The following is a 21,038-nucleotide window of genomic DNA, read 5'->3' on the forward strand; positions in this document are numbered from 1 at the left end:
AACGTTATGTGCAGATGTCAAGGGTAGAGTGTCTGGGGTCCAGTGAGCGGGGGGCATCCACTCCGGCCGAGTGTGCATGGGCAGGGTGCTCCAGCTGTGGGAGAGCGGATCAAAGGAGGGGGGGATAGCGGGCCCCGGGGTGCTTGTCAGCCTCACAGCGTCTCCAATTCCTTGCAGATATTAAATGGTGTGGACAGTATCTTGGACCCCGCTGAACTATGCCTGGTAGTGGTGGATAAGGAGTATCCGCAGAGGACCTGGCTAATGATGCCAGTAAGGAGGCCGGATACCAATACGGAGGACCGTTACAACGTGGCTCATGTGCCCATTGAGCGATGCATCGGACAGCTCAAAATGCACTTCCGATGCCATGTCCACTCTGGTGGTGCCCTGAAGTACACCCCCGGACGGTCGCCCACTCTGTGGTGGTGTGCTCTGTGCCCCACAACCTGGCAGCAGTGGGGCAACGTGCTGGAGGTGGGGGATGAGGAACATGTGGCCACCTCCAAGGAGGATGAGGATGATGAGGAAGCGCCGGACCGGCAGGGGCTGGAGGACGATCCCAGGGGCGAACCGGAGGACTAGTGGGGGCTGCAGGACAGCCGGCAGCGGCGAGGGTCCTTCAAACCCGGAAGGCTAAAGAGCCGCTCATACTCGCACACTTCACAAAGGAAGTGTCCCGATCCATCAACCGTATCCTTCCCACCCTCCCAGGGTCGCTGTTACATCAATCCAGGGTGTTGGGACTGTGTCGGCACCGTGAGCGGATCACTGTCGAGGGCAGTGGGTGATGATAGCCCGCAGAGAGCAGAGCATCGGCTCCTTATTCTATGTCAAAGTCTGACCCCTGCCTGTCTGCTGATTGCTCACTTACACCCATCACCTGCATGCAGTGTGTCCAGGGGGCTGGGTTGGTAGGGCACCCCTCATTCCCGGGGAGAGGGGGCAATGGTTCGCAGCTTGGCCTGCATGGTGGAAGAGAGTGACCGAGGCGTCTTATTGGTTGTGGTGAAGGGTTTCTAATGTTTCACAAGTGTCCAACACTGCCCCACTCACCCGATGGTGCCACTCCACTCTCTCCACAACCCCCACCTATCTACACCCCTCAGTGATCCTCAATGTGCTTGTCCTTCCTTGCTCTACCATTCCGTCTCGGTGTGTCCCCAGGATGCACATCAGAGGTGGAGGCAGCCAGCTGCTTGCCATGTTCCGTGTCCTTCGATGCCCCTGGCAGGCGTCCTTTGAGGCTCTGGGGCAGGAAGGCTCATGCGCACTAGACGGTGGCACATGCACAGCCGTGCCATAGATACATACATGGATACATAGAAGATAGGGGCAGGAGGTGGCCATTTGGCCCTTCGAGCCTGTTCCACCATTTATCGCGATCATGGCTGATCATACAACTCAATAGTATAATCCTGCTTTCTCCCCATATCCTTTGAACCCATTCTCCCCAAGTGCTATATCTAGCTCCCTCTTGAATATATTCAATGTTTTCATATCAACTACTTCCTGTGGTAATTAATTCCACAGACTCACCACACTTTGGGTGAAAAAATGTCTCCTCATCTCTGTCTGAAATGGTTTACCCTGAATCCTCAGACTGTGACCTCTTGTTCTGGTCACACCCATCATTGGTAACATCTTCCCTGCATCTACCCTGTCTAGCCCTGTTAGAATTTTATAACTCTCTAAGAGATCCTACCTCATTCTTCTGAACTCCAGCGAGAACAATCCTAACCTAGTCAATCTCTCCTCATATGACAGTCCCGCCATCCTTGGAATCAGCCTGGTAAACCTTTGCTGCACTCCCTCGAGAGCAAGAACATCCTTCCTCAGAAAAGGAGACCAAAACTGCACACAATACTCCAGGTGTGTCCTCACCAAGGCCCTGTATAATTGCAGCAACACATCCCTGCTTCTGTACTCAAAACCTCTCGCAATGAAGACCAACATACCATTAGCCTTCTTGACCGCCTGCTGCACCTGCATGCTTACCTTCAGCGAATGGTGCACAAGGACACCCAGGTCCCGCTGCACATTCCCCTCTCCCAATTTATAACCATTCAGGTAGTAATCTGCCTTCCTGTTTTTGCCTTCAAAGTGAATAACCTCACACTTATCCAAATTATACTGCATCTGCCATTGAGTTGCCCACTTATCCAACCTGTCCAGATCTTGCTGTAGGATCCCTGCATCCTTGTCACAGTTCACCCTCCCATCCAACTTGGTATCATCTGCAAACTTTGAGATGTTACATTTTGTTCCCTCATCCAAATCTTTATATATATTGTGAATAGCTGGGGTCCCAGCACCATTCCCTGTGGCATCCCACTAGTTACTGCCTGCTAATTTGAAAAGGACCCATTAATTCCTACTCTTTGTTTCCTCTCTGCCAACCAGTTTTCTATCCACCTCAATACATTTCCCCCAATCCCATGTGCTTTAATTTTACTCAATAATCTCTTATGCAGGACTTTGTCAAACGCCTTCTGAAAGTCTAAATATACGACATCAACTGGCTCCCCCTTGTCAACTGTACTGGTCACATCTTCAAAGAATTCCAACAGATTTGTCCAGCATGATTTTCCCTTTATAAATCCATGCTGACTCTGACTGATCCTGCCACTGCTTTCTAAATGTTCCGCTATAAAGTCCTTGATAATGGATTCAAGAATTTTCCCCACTACCAATGTTAGGCTTACTAGTCTATAATTCCCTGCTTTCTCTCTACCTCCCTTTTTGAATATTGGAGTGACGTGAGCTACCCTCCTATCTGCAGGGACAGTTCCAGAGTCTATAGAATCCCTGAAGATAACCACCAATGCATCCACTATTTCCAGAGCCGCCACCTTAAGCACTCTGAGATGCAGATTTTCAGGCCCTGGGGATTTATCCGCCTTCAATCCCATCAATTTTCCCAGCACCATTTCTCTACTAATGTTGCTCTCCCTCAGTTCCTCCCTCTCACTAAACCTTTCGTTCTCCAGCATTTCTGGGATCTGATTTGTGTCCTCTTTTGTGAAGACAAAACCAAAGTATGTATGCAATTGCTCAGCCATTTCTTTGTCCCTTATTCTGCATTCCTCTGTTTCTGTTTGTAGGGAGCCGACATTTCTCTTTGCCAATCTCTTTCTCTTCACATATCTGTGGAAACTCTTGGTGTCAGTCTCTATGTTCCCTGCAAGCTTACTTTCATAGAATCATATAATTTACAGTGCAGAAGGAGACTATTCTGCCCATCGAGTTTGCACTGGCCCTTGGAAAGAGCACCCTACCTGAACCCAGATCTCCACCCTATCCCCTCACGTCCAGCCTATTCCCGTAACCCCCCCTAACCCAACGTTTTTGGACACTAACGGCAATTTAGCATCGCTAATCCACCTAACCTGCACATCTTTGGACAGTGGGAGGAAACCGGAGCACCCGGAGGAAACCCACGCAGACACGGGGAGAACGTGCAGACTCCGCACAGACAGTGACCCAAGCCGAGAATCGAACGTGGGACCCTGGAGCTGTGAAGCAACTGTGCTAACCACTGAGCTACCGTGCAACATGTACTTTCATACTGTACTTTCCCCTTCTTAACAGTCTCATCGTCATTCTTTGCTGAATTCTAAACTGCTCCAAATCTTCAGACCTATTATTTTACTTGGCCAATCTGTATGTTTCTTCCTTGGATCAGACACTATTTCTAATTTTCTTTGTAAGCCATGGGTACTGGGACCCTCTTACCCATTTTTCTTTTGTGCCAGACAGGAATGAACAGTTGCTGCATTTCCCCCATGTGTTCCTTGAATGTTTGCCATTACCTAGCCACGGTCATCCCTTTAATTAATTCTCCCCAATCTATCAAGGCAACTCATGCCTCATACCTTCATAGTTCCCTTTATTAAGATTCAGCACCCTAGTCTCCAAATCAACTACTTCACTCTCCATCTTGATAAAAAGCCAGATTGGCAATGATTCCCTTCTCATTACACAGTACTCAGTCTAAGATGGCCTACTCTCTGGTTGGTTCCTCCACATATTGGTCAAGAAAACCACCCCGTATACATTCCAGGAATTCCTCCTCTACAGCATTGTGGCTAATTTGATTTGCCCAATCTATGTAAAGATTAAAATCACCCATGATCACCGATATTCCCTTATTACATGCATCTCTAATTTTGTGTTCAATGCCATTCCCAACATCACCAATGCAGTTTGGGGGGTCTATATATGACACCCACTAATGTTTTTTGCCCCTTGGTATTTCTCAACTCTACCCATACAGACTCCACATTGTCAGAGCTAATGTCCTTTCTCACTATTATGTTAATGTCCTCTTTAACCAGCAGTGCCACGCAACCAACGTTTCTTTGATGCCTGTCCTTCCTAAATACTGAGAACCCTGGGACGTTCAGTTCCCATCCCTGGTCACCCTGTGTTGCCGAATTCTCTTTACTATGCTCTTTACTCTGGCTCTGTTCCAATTAGGGCAATCAGTGAATTTACCTTCTTTCTGTATTGTCTCTGTCCGAATGCTTAGAGTCGTCAGGTATTGAATGATACCACCACAAGTTTCAACCGGCTATCGATCAAAGAGCCAAACACCAGTTAGTTATGATGTGGAGATGCCGGCGTTGGACTGGGGTGAGCACAGTAAGAAGTCTTACAACACCAGGTTAAAGTCCAACAGGTTTGTTTCAATGTCACTAGCTTTCGGAGCGCTGCTCCTTCCTCAGGTGAATGAAGAGGTATGTTCCAGAAACATATATATAGACAGATTCAAAGATGCTAGACAATGCTTGGAATGCGAGCATTAGCAGGTGATTAAATCTTTACAGATCCAGAGATGGGGTAACCCCAGGTTAAAGAGGTGTGAATTGTGTCAAGCCAGGACAGTTGGTAGGATTTCGCTAATAGCCATCTGGCCTGCGAAAGCATTGTCTGGCATCTTTGAAATTGTCTATATATATGTTTCTGGAACATACCTCTTCATTCACCTGAGGAAGGAGCAGCGCTCCGTAAGCTAGTGACATCGAAACAAACCTGTTGGACTTTAACCTGGTGTTGTAAGACTTCTTAACAGTTAGTTAGTTTAAGGTCAAGGGTGCTTTATTTACAGACAATCAATCATGCAACATAAATACGACTAGTCAACTACACCAATACTAAGCCAACCTGTACTTAACTTCGGGCACCCGGTTTAGGTCAGGAAACAGTGGCCGCTGTTCAATTCTGGATCTCTTGGGTTCGAAGGGGTAACTGCTGCTCAGCTGGGCTCATCCGTCTGTTAGTGGGAGTTGAACTCGAACTTGCTTCTGGTGTTGCTGCAATTGGCGATGACCGTGACTGGGATACCAAGGCCAAAGGAGAGCGAGCATATGGCGAACTCTTCCTTTATACTTGGGAGGGCTTTCATGCTCTTTTGGGCGGTCCTTCGATTTGGGCCTTACTAATTGGATGATCCCTGATCACTCCGTTCGATTCCTTAGCCAATAAGTGGGCGGGGATCTGGATGACTGGGCATGGCTCAAGCGGTCATTGACCCCGTTGTTTGCGTTCCCCTTGGACAGGGAGTGGCGCCGAAATGTCTGGGACTGTCCCGGTAGCTGGAGTACCAGTCCTTTGTGTTGGGGGAGATGGGCCATCACCTGCTAATCGGCCTGATTAACATGCTAATGGGACGAGGTTTTGATACCGTCTGGACTTTGCTGACAAATATGCATTTCAGGCTCAGAACCTGCCTGACTCTTGGCTTGTCCATTTTACCCATCAGTCTTTGTGAGTTGCTCTGTGCTTAGTTGGAAGTGGCCATCCCAGATGGCTACCCCTGTTCTGGGTGCCGACTGCAAGACGCAGCGTTGCCAATGGGGCAAGCGCCCGGAAGCTCGCGGCAGTACCTGCTGAGAAGGATTTTGGAAGAATCGCGCCCTTTATTAATCATGTGGACTCTCGGTATTCTAATCCGGACACCAAAAGGCCCAGATTCAAGAATGGTACAGACAGTTATACTTTGAGATTAGATTGCAAGAAATTAGCATATACCAATCATTTTTTACTAGTTATTTATGTCCAATCATGACTATTGATTAAGGTTACATCCTGCATGTCATGATATTCAGGTAAACATCATGATACAAACATACATACATCCTGATGGACAGATCAACGGACCAATCAACACACACACAACACCACAGCCAATCACAGGCAAGAGCAGCCACACTACAAAACAGGGAACACGACACTTCCCGGGCATTCCAGCAGGAGACAGCTCAGGGCACAGAGCTCACAGCAAGCCACTCAGACATCCACCATGGGCTGAGTGCCACTCCAAGATAGTGTTAGGAAGAGGTCCACAGATTCAAGGGTTATGATCGAACCTCAGTAACCAGTTTACCACTGTAAATAAATGTTTGTAATAAAACTGAGTTGTACCATTCGCAACCGTGTTGGTTCGTCTGTGTAGCAGAGTACCCAACACATCACGGCATAGCACATGAGAATAATTAACCAATCACACTAAAGGTCCGCATTCTTAATTAAACTATCCAATCATTAAAATGTTGTCTTGCAATTAGTGATATCAGTAGTCTGGTATCTGGAGTGTACCAATCAAATCAGCTTCCCCAGTAAAATGGTGGAACTGTAAAATGGTTGCAGTCCTCTCTCTAATATCTCAGGATGTCCAAGTTGTCCACTTCACATATTTAAATCCATGCATTAAACACAGAATTTTATGTTTTGGTGGAATCCTGGTATTTTTTCAGCAACCAGAAATTCTATTCACACTGTGGCCCATTTCTTACTCCAACCAAATATCTGAGGTAAGAGTAATTGTGATATTGGTTCGGAAGGCTGTTGATGCGACTCACATCTGTCAAGAATGTTGAAAATGACTGAAGCATGCCTGAGGCACTTTCCACAGCATAGGGAGGCTATGACTAGAAAGACTTTTTAAATTTTGCTTAACAGTTAACATTTTGGCTCACTTTAGGTACCTGGGGTGCAGGTTTCCTGGGAGTGGGGGGGCTCCGCAGGTACAACATTTCTAGTTTGGTGGGGAGACTGAAGGCTGATCTGGCAAGGTGGGATGGTCTCCCTCTGTCACTGGCGGGTCGGGTACAGGTGGTTGAAATGAACGTGTTGTCGCAATTTCTGTTTATTTTCCAATGCCTGCCGATTTTCCTGCCAAAGGCTTTTTTCAGAGAGATTGAGGGAAGGATTACTTTGTTCATATGGGGAGGGAAGGTGGCCAGAGTTAGAAAGGTGCTGCTACAGAGGGGAAGGCAGGCAGGAGGTTTGGGTTTTCCGAACCTGATGTATTACTGCTGGGCGGCAAATGTGGAGAAGGTGCGGAGCTGGGTCAGAGGGGTTGATTCCCAGTGGGTCAGAATGGAGGAGAGTTTGTGCAAGGGATCGGGATTGAAAGCGCTAGCAACAGCTCCACTCCTGATAGCTCCGGGGAAATACTCAGGAAGTCCGGTAATAATAGCTTCATTGAGAATTTGGAGGCAGTTTCGCCAACACTTCGGGTTGGGGGCAGGGTCAAGGGAAATGCCGATTCTGGGGAACCACAGATTTGAGCCAGGGAAGTGTGATGGAAATTTTCTGAAATGGGAGGAGAAGGGGATTAAGACACTAAAAGATTTGTTTCTTAGGGGTCGGTTTGCAGGATTGAAGGAGCTGGAAGCGATGTATGGGCTGGAGCAGGGGGAAATGTTTAGATACATGCAGGTTCGAGATTTTGCCAGAAAGGACATACGGAGCTTCCCGGTGGAGCCGGCCTCCACATTGCTGGAGGAGGTGCTGACGACAGGGGGACTGGAGAACGGGGTAGTGTCAGCGGTTTACGGAGCTGTTTTGGAAGAGGAGAAGGCACCACTGGAAGGGATCAAAGCAAAGTGGGAGGAAGAGTTGGGAGAGGATATGGAGGAGGGGTTCTGGTGTGAGGTGCTCCAGAGAGTGAATGCCTCCACCTCGTGCGCGAGGTTGGGGCTGATACAGCTGAAGGTGGTACACAGAGTACACTTCACGAGGGCGAGGATGAGCCGATTCTTTGAAAGAGTAGAAGACGAGTGTGAACGTTGCGGAAGGGGGCCGCTAATCGTGTTCATGTGTTTTGGTCCTGTCCAAAGCTAGAGGATTACTGGAAGGAGGTTTTTAGGGTAATTTCTAAAGTGGTGCATGTGAAACTGGACGCGGGTACCCGGGAGGCCATATTCGGGGAGTCGGACCTGCCGGGGTTGGAAATGGGTGCGGAGGCAGATGTTGTAGCCTTCGCCTCGTTGATCGCCCGAAGGCGGATCCTGATAGGTTGGAGAGCATCCTCTCCACTCTGTGCCCTGGTGTGGTGGGGGACCTGTTGGAATTCTTGACTCTTGAGAAGGTTAAGTTTGAACTGAGGGGAAGGATGGAGGGGTTCTACAATTCATGGGCATTATTCATTATGCACTTTCAAGAACAGGATAACATCGAACATTAGTTGGGGCATGTGGGTGGGAGGGTTGGGGGGAGGGGGGCTGTGTGTGTTAATGGTGACGATGGGTGATTCCCTAATTCCTTTTTGTCATTTGTTTGTGTGAACATGCGGGCTAATGTTTGGGGTTTGGTGGGAGGATGGGATCGTTGTTATTGATATGGGGATTGACATATTTGTTACTGTTTATTGTTTATTGTTGGTGGGTGTAAATCTGGGCGAAAATGGGAAAAAGGAGAATAAAAATATATATTTTTTAAAATTTAAAATTTTGGAAGACAGCGGCGGGATTCTCCGACCCCCCGCCGGGTCGGAGAATCGCCGGGGGGCCGCGTGAATCCTGCCCCTGCCAGCTGCCGAATTCTCCAGCACCGGAGATTCGGCGGGGGCGGGAATCGCGCTGCGCCGTTTGGCGGCCCCCCTGGTGATTCTCCGGCCCGCGATGGGCCGAAGTCCCGCTGCTGCTATGCCGGTCCCGATGGCGTGAATTGAACCAGGTCCCTTACCGGCGGGAACTGGCAGCGCGCGCAGGCTCCGGGGTCCTGGGGGGGCGTGGGGCGATCTGGCCCCGGGGGGTGCCCCCATGGTGGCCTGGCCCGCGATCGGGGCCCACCGATCCGCGGGCGGGCCTGTGCCTTGGGGGCACTCCTTTACTACGGGCCTGCCGTGTGGGTCTCCGCGATGGCCGACGCGTAGGTGACCCCCCCCCTGAGCATGGGCGGGGATGACATCAGCAGCCGCTGATGCTCCCTCGCATGCGCGGACTCCTTCCGGCCGGCGGAGTCTCTTCGGCCCCGGCTGGCGTGGCGCCAAAGGCCTTCCACGCCAGCTGGCAGGGCGCCAACCACTCCGGGGCGGGCCTAGCCCCTAAAGGTGTGGCTTGGCCCCTAAAGGTGCGGAGGAATCCGCACCTTTGGGGCGGCCCGACGCCGGAGTGATTCACGCCACTCCATTCCGCCGGGACCTCCCGCCCCGCCGGGTAGGGGAGAATCCTGCCCAGGGAAGCTGAAACTTAAAATTCTGCGTGCAATTCAACTCCGTTCAACCAATTAAAATGTAAATCCTCTCTCCATATTCCATAGCAACCCTGGACACCAGCAGTGCATGCAGTTCTAATATCCAGCATTACTAGTGTACAAATAAATGAACAAATTGACTTGCATTTATGTAGCACCTTTCAAAATCTAATGACATCCTAAAGTATCTTGAGGCCAGAGTATTTTAACGTATCTTTTACCGTTGTGATGTAGGAAACATTACAAGTAATTTGCACACAGCAAGATTCCAAAAACAGCAATGACATAATGGCCATATCCCCTATTTTTTAGTATTAGTTGGGGGATAAATATTGGCAGGATACTGGGAGAACTCCCCTGGAGATTCTTGAATAGCAATATAGAGTGGAAGCACTGGATGTTTCATCTTTTCAACCTTGCATCTACTTGGAGAAGCTGCCTATAATATACCACTGCTATCCGAGGAGATATTTGCTTCTCGGCCAAACTTGGAATGTGCGATTGTGGCTTTTGACATTAGGAAAACTTCCACTTCCCCTTTTACAACTCTTAAATACAATGCGGATGATATATTCAATCAGAAATCCATCTCCATTTTTACACTTGTTGCAGAAGGAACTATTTAAACACAAAACACACAAATTACACAAAAATAAGTCAGCAGTTAAGAAGGCAAATGCAATGTTAGCATTCATGTCAAGAGGGCCAGAATACAAGACAGTGATCTTCACTGTGTCTTGTTGAATCAGAACTCCTCAGGCAATGTTAATTAGTCCACAGAGAAGCAGTTTAGCTCCCTCTGAAACCTGAAACACTACTGCACATATGCACCTCTTTTGGCATAACTAGATGAAGATGTAATTGCACTGGAGGGGGTGCAGAGGTGGTTCACCAGGATGTTGCCTGGATGGAACATTTAAGTTATGAAGAGATGTTGGATAAGCTTGGGTTGTTTTCGCTGGAGCAGAGAAGATTGCTGGACCTTTGGCTTTGATTTTTATGTCATCATTGGCTACGGGAATAGTGCCAGAGGACTGGAGGACAGCAAATGTGGTCCCTTTGTTCAAAAAGGGGAGCAGAGACAACCCCGGCAACTATAGACCGGTGAGCCTCATGTCTGTAGTGGGTAAAGTCTTGGAGGGGATTATAAGAGACAAGATTTATAATCATCTAGATAGGAATAATATGATCAGGGATAGTCAGCATGGCTTTGTAAAGGGTAGGTCATGCCTCACAAACCTTATCGAGTTCTTTGAGAAGGTGACTGAACAGGTAGACGAGGGTAGAGCAGTTGATGTGGTGTATATGGATTTCAGTAAAGCGTTTGATAAGGTTCCCCACGGTAGGCTATTGCAGAAAATACGGAGGCTGGGGATTGAGGGTGATTTAGAGATGTGGATCAGAAATTGGCTAGCTGAAAGAAGACAGAGGGTGGTGGTTGATGGGAAATGTTCAGAATGGAGTTCAGTTACAAGTGGCGTACCACAAGGATCTGTTCTGGGGCCGTTGCTGTTTGTCATTTTTATCAATGACCTAGAGGAAGGCGCAGAAGGGTGGGTGAGTAAATTTGCAGACGACACTAAAGTCGGTGGTGTTGTCGACAGTGAGGAAGGATGTAGCAGGTTACAGAGGGACATAGATAAGCTGCAGAGCTGGGCTGAGAGGTGGCAAATGGAGTTTAATGTAGAGAAGTGTGAGGTGATTCACTTTGGAAGGAATAACAGGAATGCGGAATATTTGGCTAATGGTAAAGTTCTTGGCAGTGTGGATGAGCAGAGGGATCTAGGTGACCATGTACATAGATCCCTGACAGTTGCCACCCAGGTTGATAGGGTTGTGAAGAAGGCCTATGGAGTGTTGGCATTTATTGGTAGAGGGATTGAGTTCCGGAGTCAGGAGGTCATGTTGCAGCTGTACAAAACTCTGGTAGGGCAGCATTTGGAGTATTGCGTACAGTTCTGGTCACCGCATTATAGGAAGGACGTGGAGGCTTTGGAGCGGGTGCAGAGGAGATTTACCAGGATGTTGCCTGGTATGGAGGGAAAATCTTATGAGGAAAGGCTGATGGACTTGAGGTTGTTTTCGTTGGAGAGAAGAAGGTTAAGAGGAGACTTAATAGAGGCATACAAAATGATCAGGGGTGACAGTGAGAGCCTTTTCCCGCGGATTGAAATGGCTGGCACGAGGGGACATAGCTTTAAACTGAGGGGTAATAGATATAGGACAGAGGTCAGAGGTAGGTTCTTTACGCAAAGAGTGGTGAGGCCGTGGAATGCCCTACCGGCAACAGTAGTGAACTCACCAACATTGAGGGCATTTAAAAGTTTATTGGATAAGCATATGGATGATAATGGCATAGTGTAGGTTAGATGGCTTTTGTTTCGGTGCAACATCGTGGGCCGAAGGGCCTGTACTGCGCTGTATAGTTCTATGTCTATTGAGGGGTGACCTGATAGAGATGTACAAGATTATAAGCGGCATGGACAAGGTGGATAGGGAGTAGCTATTCCTTTACTTGAGGGGTCAGTTATGAGGGGACACAAGTTCAAAGTCAGGGCAGGAGGTTTAGGGGGGATTGAGGAAAAACCTTTTCACCCAGAGGGTGGTGAGGGTCTGGAAAGCACTGCCTGGGAGGGTGGTAGAGGCGGGTTGCCTCACATCCTTACTAGGATGAGCACTTGGCACGTCATAACATTCAAGGTTATGGATCAAGTGCTGGCAATTGGGATCAAGTAGGCAGGTCAGGTGTTTTTCATGCTTCGGTGCAGACTCGATGGACCCAAGGGTCTCTTCTGTGTTGTATTATTTTGTGATTCCGTCATTCTGTAATATCAGGCTGTAAGGTTTGGGGAAAATTGTTTGTGTGTAGCCAGCACAACCTGATTGGCACTTAGCTCTGAAAACATATACAGTTGGGACCTTACCAACAGATAAGTAGCAGTGTTGGTGTCCATTTTAATTTCTTCATGTGCTTTAGCTTACTGATGTGTAAAATCAGTGGAAAAGAAAAAGTGGAAAGTGGAGATAAACATGGGCTGTTGATTCACGGTCTTCATTTTGTGCTACTGCTATGACCACTACCATCTAGAAGGACAAGAGCAGCAGATACCTGGGAACACCACCAGCTGGAGGTTTCCCTCCAGGTCGCTCACTATCCTGACTTGGAAATATATTGCTGTTCCTTCATTGTCGAAGGATCAAAATCCTGGAACTCCCTCCATAAGTCCCTCCATTTTCTAAATGGGGAGATGCTTAGAAAATCAGAAGCACAAAGGGACTTGGGAGTCCTTGTTCATGATTCTCTTAAGGTTAATGTGCAGGTTCAGTCTGCAGTTAGGAAGGCAAATGCAATGTTAGCATTCATGTTGAGAGGTCTAGAATACAAGACCAGAGATGTACTTCTTAGGCTGTATAAGGCTCTGATCAGACCCCATTTGGAGGATTGTGAGAAGTTTTGGCCCTGTATCTGAGGAAGGATGTGCTGGCCTTGGAAAGGGTCCAGAGGAGGTTCACAAGAATGATCCCTGGAATGAAGAGCTTGTCATATGAGGAACGGTTGAGGACTCTGGGTCTGTACTCGTTGGAGTTTAGAAGGATGAGGGGGGATCTTATTGAAACTTACAGGATACTGCGAGGCCTGGATAGAGTGGGCATGGAGAGGATATTTCCACTTGCAGGAAAAACTAGAACCAGAGGACACCATCTCAGACTAAAGGGACGATCCTTTAAAACAGAGATGAGGAGGAATTTCTTCAGCCAGAGGGTGGTGAATCTGTGGAACTGTTTGCCGCAGAAGGCTGTGGAGGCCAAATCACTGAGTGTCTTTTAAGACAGAGATAGATAGGTTGTGGATCAATAAGGGGATCAGGAGTTATGGGGAGAAGCAGGGGAATGGGGATGAGAAAAATATCAGCCATGATTGAATGGCGGATCAGACTTGATGGGCCGAGTGGCCTAATTCTGTTCCTATGTCTTATGGTCTTATAACAGTGGTGTGACTGAACCTACACCTCAAGGGCTGCAGCGGATCAAGAAGGCAGCTCACCTTCTCGAAGGCATCGAGGGATGTGCAATAAGTGCTGGTCGACCCAGCAATGCCCGCATCCCATAAATTAATTTTTTAAAAGAATAAACAAATAAAAAAGCTTTTCTCTGAAGAATGTTTGACTCATTTATATGTTCTGTTTTTGCAAGGATCTTACAATGAAGTGCAATGAAGGGGAAAAATCCCTTAGTTCTGAAACATTTTCTAAGGTGTCCGTGGCTAACCTGAGACGACCGGCTGTTCCAGACCTTTCTACTGACCTAGGCATGAACATCTTTAAAAAGGTGAAGAAATATTTTGTAAATATATATGAGGCCTAACAAAAAATGCATTTTAAAATCAGTTCTACTGGCTTAATAAATATTCTATTTACATATATCATTGGTATTTAACCTTTATGTTCTCATTCTCTATTACACCTCAGAACACGGCCATCATTATGTAAGAAATACTGCTGAATGGCAATATCTACATCAAGTCAGCATTAATTTTAATTACTGGAGTATCGCAATTTTTCTATCGGTTTAATATTTGTTCATAGGCATAGATTTCCTTATCATAGTTACTTCAACTAAAGTGAATAAATTAGTTAATGCATGTGTTATAATATGTCAGTTGGAAAACCTGCATCATAAACTCAAAAATTAAGCTACAGCTGCCTAAATGTTAATGTGCAAAATGAGTCTGTGACCTACATCAAATGTACTATTGAGTAATAATATTGATGACCACACTTGTCTACAAGTTCAAGAGTCGCAAAGAGGAGCGTGAACGCAAAGGCTCAATCCCATTCCATCACCCGGGTAAAAAGAGGCAGCGACGCATGGGAATGCCATTTCTTCTTCATGAGGATCATTTAGATGTGTCACCAACCCGAAGCACATTTTCATTTGGGAGCTTTTCTGGAACTGGAGAAGAAAGACGTGGTTTGGAGAGAGGGGGATGGCAAGCTACAATACTGGGTGAGCCAGGAATAGGTTGCTTAATGTAACTTGATGTTGCTCTCATATGTTTAGTTCATGTACATTTTAGCTTCCTCCTGTAAAATATTTCTTTGGGGGTGATGTTGGGTGGGGCATACAGTCACTGGACTGGATTGTATGGTTTTCAGCAGGCTAAGAGAGACGGAATGGAAAGTGTATGGTCCACTTGCTAACTCCCCTGCCATTGCGGCAGGTTGAATCATGCACTGCCTGGCCAATTGGTGGTCAACTAGCTGGAATTCTTGCCAATCAGCGTTGTGAAGGGGAACTCAGTGCCCAATCGGATATCTAGGGCAGTGAAGTGGAAGTCAGTTCACAGCCTTACAGTCTACTTAATTCTTATGTCAGCTCATAAAAACTGAACACATAAAGTCTACTAGCATCTAAATGTTCTAGTCTTCGATAGCAAACTCTGCTGCTCATTGCTATGGAATGTTTTTCCCGTGCGACCAGCGAGAAATGGGCAATGAAAAATTGCAGTTTATTGGCTTTTTTAAGCTGAACTTGTCGAGCCGCTTGACTTCTGTATTATTGGAGAGAGGCTGGATGATGTCAAATTGCCAACTCAACATCGTAAAGCCGTATTTTATGAAAGCACGGGGTTGACCTGCCTGATTTGTGGCTGTTAAACCTATTTTGTCACAGAAGGAGCTCTTTGGCCCATTAAGTCCATGCTTGTCTAGTCGGTCCTATTTCTCGATCTATCCCCATAGACCTGCAAGTTTATTTCCCTTTGAAATCGTTGAACATCTCCACTTCTACCACCGTCAAAGATAGCAATATCCGGTTCGCTACCACTCGCTGCTTCTCCCTGTAGCTCATGTCTCAAAACACAGTCACTTAAAATGCTTAAATCAGTCTCCCTTAAACTTTGTGCCATCAGCTCACGAGAACAGCTTTTATTTGTCACCTTATCTAAACCTGTCATAATCTTCACATCCCTGTTTGATCTCCACTAATCTTCCTTTGTTCCTAAGAAAACAACTCGAACTTCTGCAATCGAACCTTGTACCTAAACTCATGATTACTGGAATCATTTTGGTCAATCTCTGCAGCCTGTCAAGGATCTGCAACACCATTCCTGAAGTGTGGTGACCCGAAATGGGCGCAATTCACTGCCTGTGGCCAAAAAAGAGTTTGGTAAAGGTTCAGCACAGCCTCCCTGCTTTTGTACTCAATACCTCCACTTATGAAACCTAAGGCGTGATCTAATCAAAACACGACACCTGGTGGTGGGGTTAGCGGGATCATTCTCGCCACCTTTAGCGTTGGAAACGGCCCCGCTATCTAACAACACTCTTGTAGTGTTGGGTGTTCTGATGTACAGATGAACAAACACGGTTGTATTTGGTACAACGCTGTTTTATTTCAACTTGTTATTTACAGTTCTGTCTTGATACTCTGCACGTGGTGACTCCCTGTGTGTGATGTTAATCAGGTCCTGTCCTTGTCCTGGTCTCCAGATCTACTGGCCACCAGGTGTCTGTCCTTGTCTATGATTGGTTGTCGTGTTGTGTGTGCTGATTTGTCTGTTGGTGTGTCTATCATGATATGTGTGTTTGAATATCATGACATCCCCCTTTTTTAACAAAGTTATGTGCCTACGTGGTTATAAATACAAATGTGTCGTGAGTGCATCTAAAAGTGTGTGTGCGTGATATTTACAGCAGGTGCATGTGGCGTAACTATATACATGGGGTGATGTCGGGTGTGTCATGCTAACGAGGTTGTACCATAACAAAACAGGAAGACGAAAAACTTTGAAGTGTGGTCCGGTCAAACGATATCTGGAATGATAAAACAGTAACATGTTACAATACAATAGTGTTTCAACTTTAACGTGTGAACAGTCTCATAAGTCCAATCTAGTAGGTGTGCGACGAATTCAGGTTGACCGGCAGGGTGGCACTCCATTCATCGGCCGGATTGATGGTGTTGACCCTGTTCACATCAATGACTGAAATCCGGAAGGCATCTTGGTCATCTGTGTCATTTGGTTGGATGTCCTGATGTACGGGCTGGACGGTCCTGACGTGTCTGCGAGGTTGTCGGAGATGTGTAGGATCCATCAGTTGAACCGCTCGACAGTAGGCAGCGTAGTGGCCCATCTTGCCACATCGTAGGCATTGTCGGTTTTTAGCAGGACATTGCCCTTTTAAATGTGCAGCTCCACAGTTGCCGCAGGTCATGACGTCACGGCGTTCGTTACGCCACTGCGCATGCGCAGTTCGGTCTTGCATCGGGCGTGCCTGCGCAGTGCGTCCCTCGATGTTGCCGTTGGTTTTGGTGCGCACAAGCGCGGGAGACCGCGAAAAGCGCGGGAAACGGCCGCCCTCGTCCGGGCCGAGATAATCAATTGCCTGGATGCGTTCGGCCTCGTGGGTGGCCTGGCTTGCCGATTTGACGGCTAGGGACCCCCTCTGTGCCGACTCGGTCGCCTGAAATTGGGCAAAACGGCTGGTTGCATTTTCATGGAGGACACAGCTTCCACCGCAGACGCTAAGGTCAGGCCTTTAATTTTAAGAAGCTGCTGGCATAGGCCACTGGAGGCAACGCCAAAAACAATCTGGTCCCGGATCATGGATTCTGAGGTGTTGCCGTAACCGCAGGACTGCGCGAGTATGCGGAGGTGCGTCAGAAAGGGTTGAAAGAGCTCATCCTTACCTTGCAGGCGCTGCTTAAAGACATACCTCTCAAAGCTTTCATTGACCTCAACGTTAAAGTGCTGGTCTAGCTTGAGGAGGACCGTGTCATACTTGGATTGGTTCGCGCCTTCCGCGAACACCAGTGAGTTGAATACATCGATGTTGTGCTGACCTGCGGTGGTGAGGAGCATCGCAATCTTTGTTTCGTCCGAGGCACTCTGTTTCTCGTTGGCTCGCATGTACAGTTCAAATCGCTGCTTGAAAAGCTTCCAATTGGTGCCAAGGTTCCCAGCGACTTGCAACGGCTGCGGTTTGTTGGTGATGTCCATATCTCAGAATGGCAGGTTTGCCGGCAGGTATCGATCCACTCCTGTACCATGTAGTGTTGGGTGTTCTGATGTACAGATGAACCAACACGGTTGTATTTGGTACAACGCTGTTTTATTTCAACTTGTTATTTACAGTTCTGTCTTGATACTCTGCACGTGGTGACTCCCTGTGTGTGATGTTAATCAGGTCCTGTCCTTGTCCTGGTCTCCAGATCTACTGGCCACCAGGTGTCGTGTTTCTTCTCTTATACTGTCTCTGTCCTTGTCTATGATTGGTTGTCGTGTTGTGTGTGCTGATTTGTCTGTTGGTGTGTCTATCATGATATGTGTGTTTGAATATCATGACAACTCTGTCTTGTTTCAGTGCCCTGGTGGGGAACGCCCCCTCCGGGGCCGCACTTGGCATAATTTCCTGTACTCCAATGAGCTCCTAAATGCAGGAAGAGATTGGGACACCATTTTAAAATGGCGCCTGATCCCTCAACCCCTAGATGCAACCCCCCGGACCACCCCCAATGCCTAATTCACCAATAGGTGGGTCCTCAGGCCTCTCCACACCCCACCACACACTGGTAGGGCACCCCCGGGCCCGATCCCCAGTGCGGGCACAATGCTAGCTTGTCACTTTGGTACTGCCAGCATGTCACCCAGGTGGCATTGCCAGGGTGCTCAGGTGGTACTGCCATGGTGCCAGGCTGGCTGTGTCAAGGTGCCTGGGTGGCACCAGCAGTGCCAGGATGCCTCCCTGTCCAGAGGCCGACCACCCAGGGGTCTTCAATTGCCTGGGAGACCCCTCCAGGTACCATTCTGCTTGATTCCCATTTGTGGGGACGAATGGCGCCCGACTGTGGCCTCCTCGGTGAGGCTCACAGATGCTAGGTGATTGATTGATCCAGCATCAGCACGGCTAAGTGGGTTCTTAAATGCGTGGGACCCAGATCGCGACATAGGCTGTCGGTAATCCCGGGGGCGGCCTGTCCCGGGATCGACCGGCTGCGTCCTGCCCCAATTCCAGCGGGACGCGGCCAGTAGATCTCAGCCTTAATGTCCCGTATGCTGCTTTCCCAATCTGTACTGTCAGCTTTGAAAGACTTATGTTCATGAACCTCCATATCCCTCTCTAGACCCTTCTTCCAAAATGCAAATTAAGTTCCAGTAACCATTTCTCCCTCCATTCTCACAGCCTATCTTAAGTTCTTTTGCAGTTGATTGGTATCATCCTGACATTTTCCACATCTCTAAGTTAGATATTATTGGCAAATTTTGAAATTTTACTGTGTATCAAGTCATATATATATATATCACACACATATGCATTGATAAATGTGCATTTGTATGTTTGTATGTATATTATATATATCAAGAAAGCAGTAGGCTTAGCGCTGACTCTTGGGGAACACCATCCTCCAGTCTGAAAAACAACCATTTACTATGAGTCTATGTTTTCTGTCCTTAACCATTTTCTTTATTCAAGCTGACACTGACGTTCCTATTCCTGAGTTTCAATTTTGTTGACCAGCCTTTTATGGGTCCTTTGTCAAATGATTCATTAAGATCCATGATAGACATCTACTTCAATACTTTCATCAACCTTTGTTAATTCATTTAAAGTTTTACTTGATTAGTCAACACAATTTTCTTTTAACAAATCCATGCTGCTCTCTTAATTAACTCAAACATAATCAAATGTCTGTTAATTTTCTCTTTGATTATTACTTTTAAGACCATACCCTGTACTGATTTAAACTGACCGGCCTGTATCCAATAAGAGTGTCTTTGCAGCCTTTCCTGAACAAGGATTTTACATTTGCCACTCTCCAATCCTCTCGCACCTCCCCTGTATCGAGAAAAGATTGTCAGATTATGGCTGTCTGCACCCCTACTTCACTCAGCAACTAGAGATGCAAGTCATCTGGACAAGGCAACCTACCTACCCGAAGCATAACCAAGCCTTTCCAGCACATCCTGACAATTAATTTTCACCCCGACCAAGACCACTACCATCTGCACTATCGGCATCCTCATCCTTCATATTATCACTGACAAAAAGGAGTGGAGTGGGCCATAACTTCCAAACTCCTCAGCATTGAATTTGGGGGCTACACCTGGAATTTCACAGGTCAGCATTTGCACAACAATTGTCCAAAAGCGAAAACTGCCCCTGGACAAATGGCCCTGTGCTGGGAACGATCCAATCGCAAACTTTGATTGGTTCTGCCAGGTTTACATGATAGTTACCCAGAAAAAGATAGAATTAAAACCTCTTTTAACTTCTGGGTAAGGATTGTAATCACCCATACTGACTCCCCTAACCAGCCTACCCACCCACGATGTTATTCGCCACCATCCCAACCCTCTAAGCATGCTCCCTTACCACATGCCCCCCCCCCCCCCCCCTCCAATCTGACTTCTGATCACCCCTGCAGGCCGAACTGAGTCCCCTCCCCCTGTCCTTGGGCCTCTTCACCTTACTCTCTGACCCTCACCGCTGACCTCCAAATCTTCACCCCTGATCTCTTAATCCTAAATCATGACCTGCGATCCCCCCCCCACACACTGACATCTGAACAGCCCACGCCCCCACCACCCCCCTCACCTCAGATCCCCTGGCCACTCAAATCTTATCCACTTACCTTAAAAACCTTCTCCATGGCCTGTCAATTTCACTGGGCTCTTTAAACTTAACTGCTTTACGGAAGGTAGTGCAGTAAAAATGGTTATGTGGCCACTTGTAATCTGCTGGGGCTGGACTGCATTAGAACCTGCGAGGAGTCTTTCAAAGCAGCTCGCAAGCACCTCCAGTGATCAGAAATAGCAGCGTAATGGCAGAGTAATTGTTAAGGGTATTCGTTTCTTGTAATTCTCGCAGACCAGCTCTTTCCGACGCTAGTCAGAAGTTATGGCCCATTATGTATTCCATCTTTAGCCTGCTGTTCTATGCATGTGTCACCTAGAATCATAGAAGCATACAAACGTTACAGTACGAAAGAGGCCATTCGGCCCATCTTGACCATGCCAGTCTGAAGACACCCAGGTGCCCGTTCTAATCACACCTTTCTGCACCCATCCATAGCCCTATAATGTACAGCACTTAAGCTGCAGATCCAGGTACTTTTTAAAAGTGTTTAGGGTCTCTGTCACCACCACCAACTCGGGCAGTGAGTTCCAGACTTCCACTACCCTCTGCGTAAAAAGGTTCTTCCTCATATCCCCTCTACGTCTTCTGCTACTTATCTCAAATCTATGTCCCCTGGTTCTGGAATTCTCCACCAAGGGAAACAATTTAATCCTGTCCACCTTTTCTCTTCCCCTCATAATGTTGCACACCTCAATTAAGCCATCCCTCAACCTTCTTTGTTCCCAGGAAAATAACTCCAACCAATCCAATTTCTCCTTGTAACTACACTTTTCTAGTCCTGGCAACATTCTTGTAAATCTCCTCTCTCCAGAACAATAAATCCATTCCTGTAATGTGGTGACCAGAACTGCACGCAATATTCCAGTTGTGGCCTCACCAGTATTTTATACAATTCCAACATTATGGGTGGAATTT

At 47.3% G+C, this 21,038-nt stretch overlaps 1 protein-coding gene across 5 annotated transcripts in view; it reads left to right on the forward strand.

Moving 5' to 3' along the window:
* The window catches only part of unc80 (unc-80 homolog (C. elegans)), a 599,468-nt gene that overhangs the window by 114,161 nt on the left and 464,269 nt on the right, over nucleotides 1-21,038 (forward strand). For all 5 annotated transcript variants that reach the window (XM_072480367.1, XM_072480341.1, XM_072480351.1 and 2 more), the window contains exons 9-10: nucleotides 13,678-13,812; nucleotides 14,274-14,490. In XM_072480367.1, the coding sequence (XP_072336468.1) occupies nucleotides 13,678-13,812; nucleotides 14,274-14,490 (352 nt within the window). The remainder of the gene's footprint in view (nucleotides 1-13,677; nucleotides 13,813-14,273; nucleotides 14,491-21,038) is intronic.

Source organism: Scyliorhinus torazame, chromosome 2 (genome assembly GCF_047496885.1).
Source record: "Scyliorhinus torazame isolate Kashiwa2021f chromosome 2, sScyTor2.1, whole genome shotgun sequence".
NCBI classification, from domain to species: Eukaryota; Metazoa; Chordata; class Chondrichthyes; order Carcharhiniformes; family Scyliorhinidae; genus Scyliorhinus; species Scyliorhinus torazame.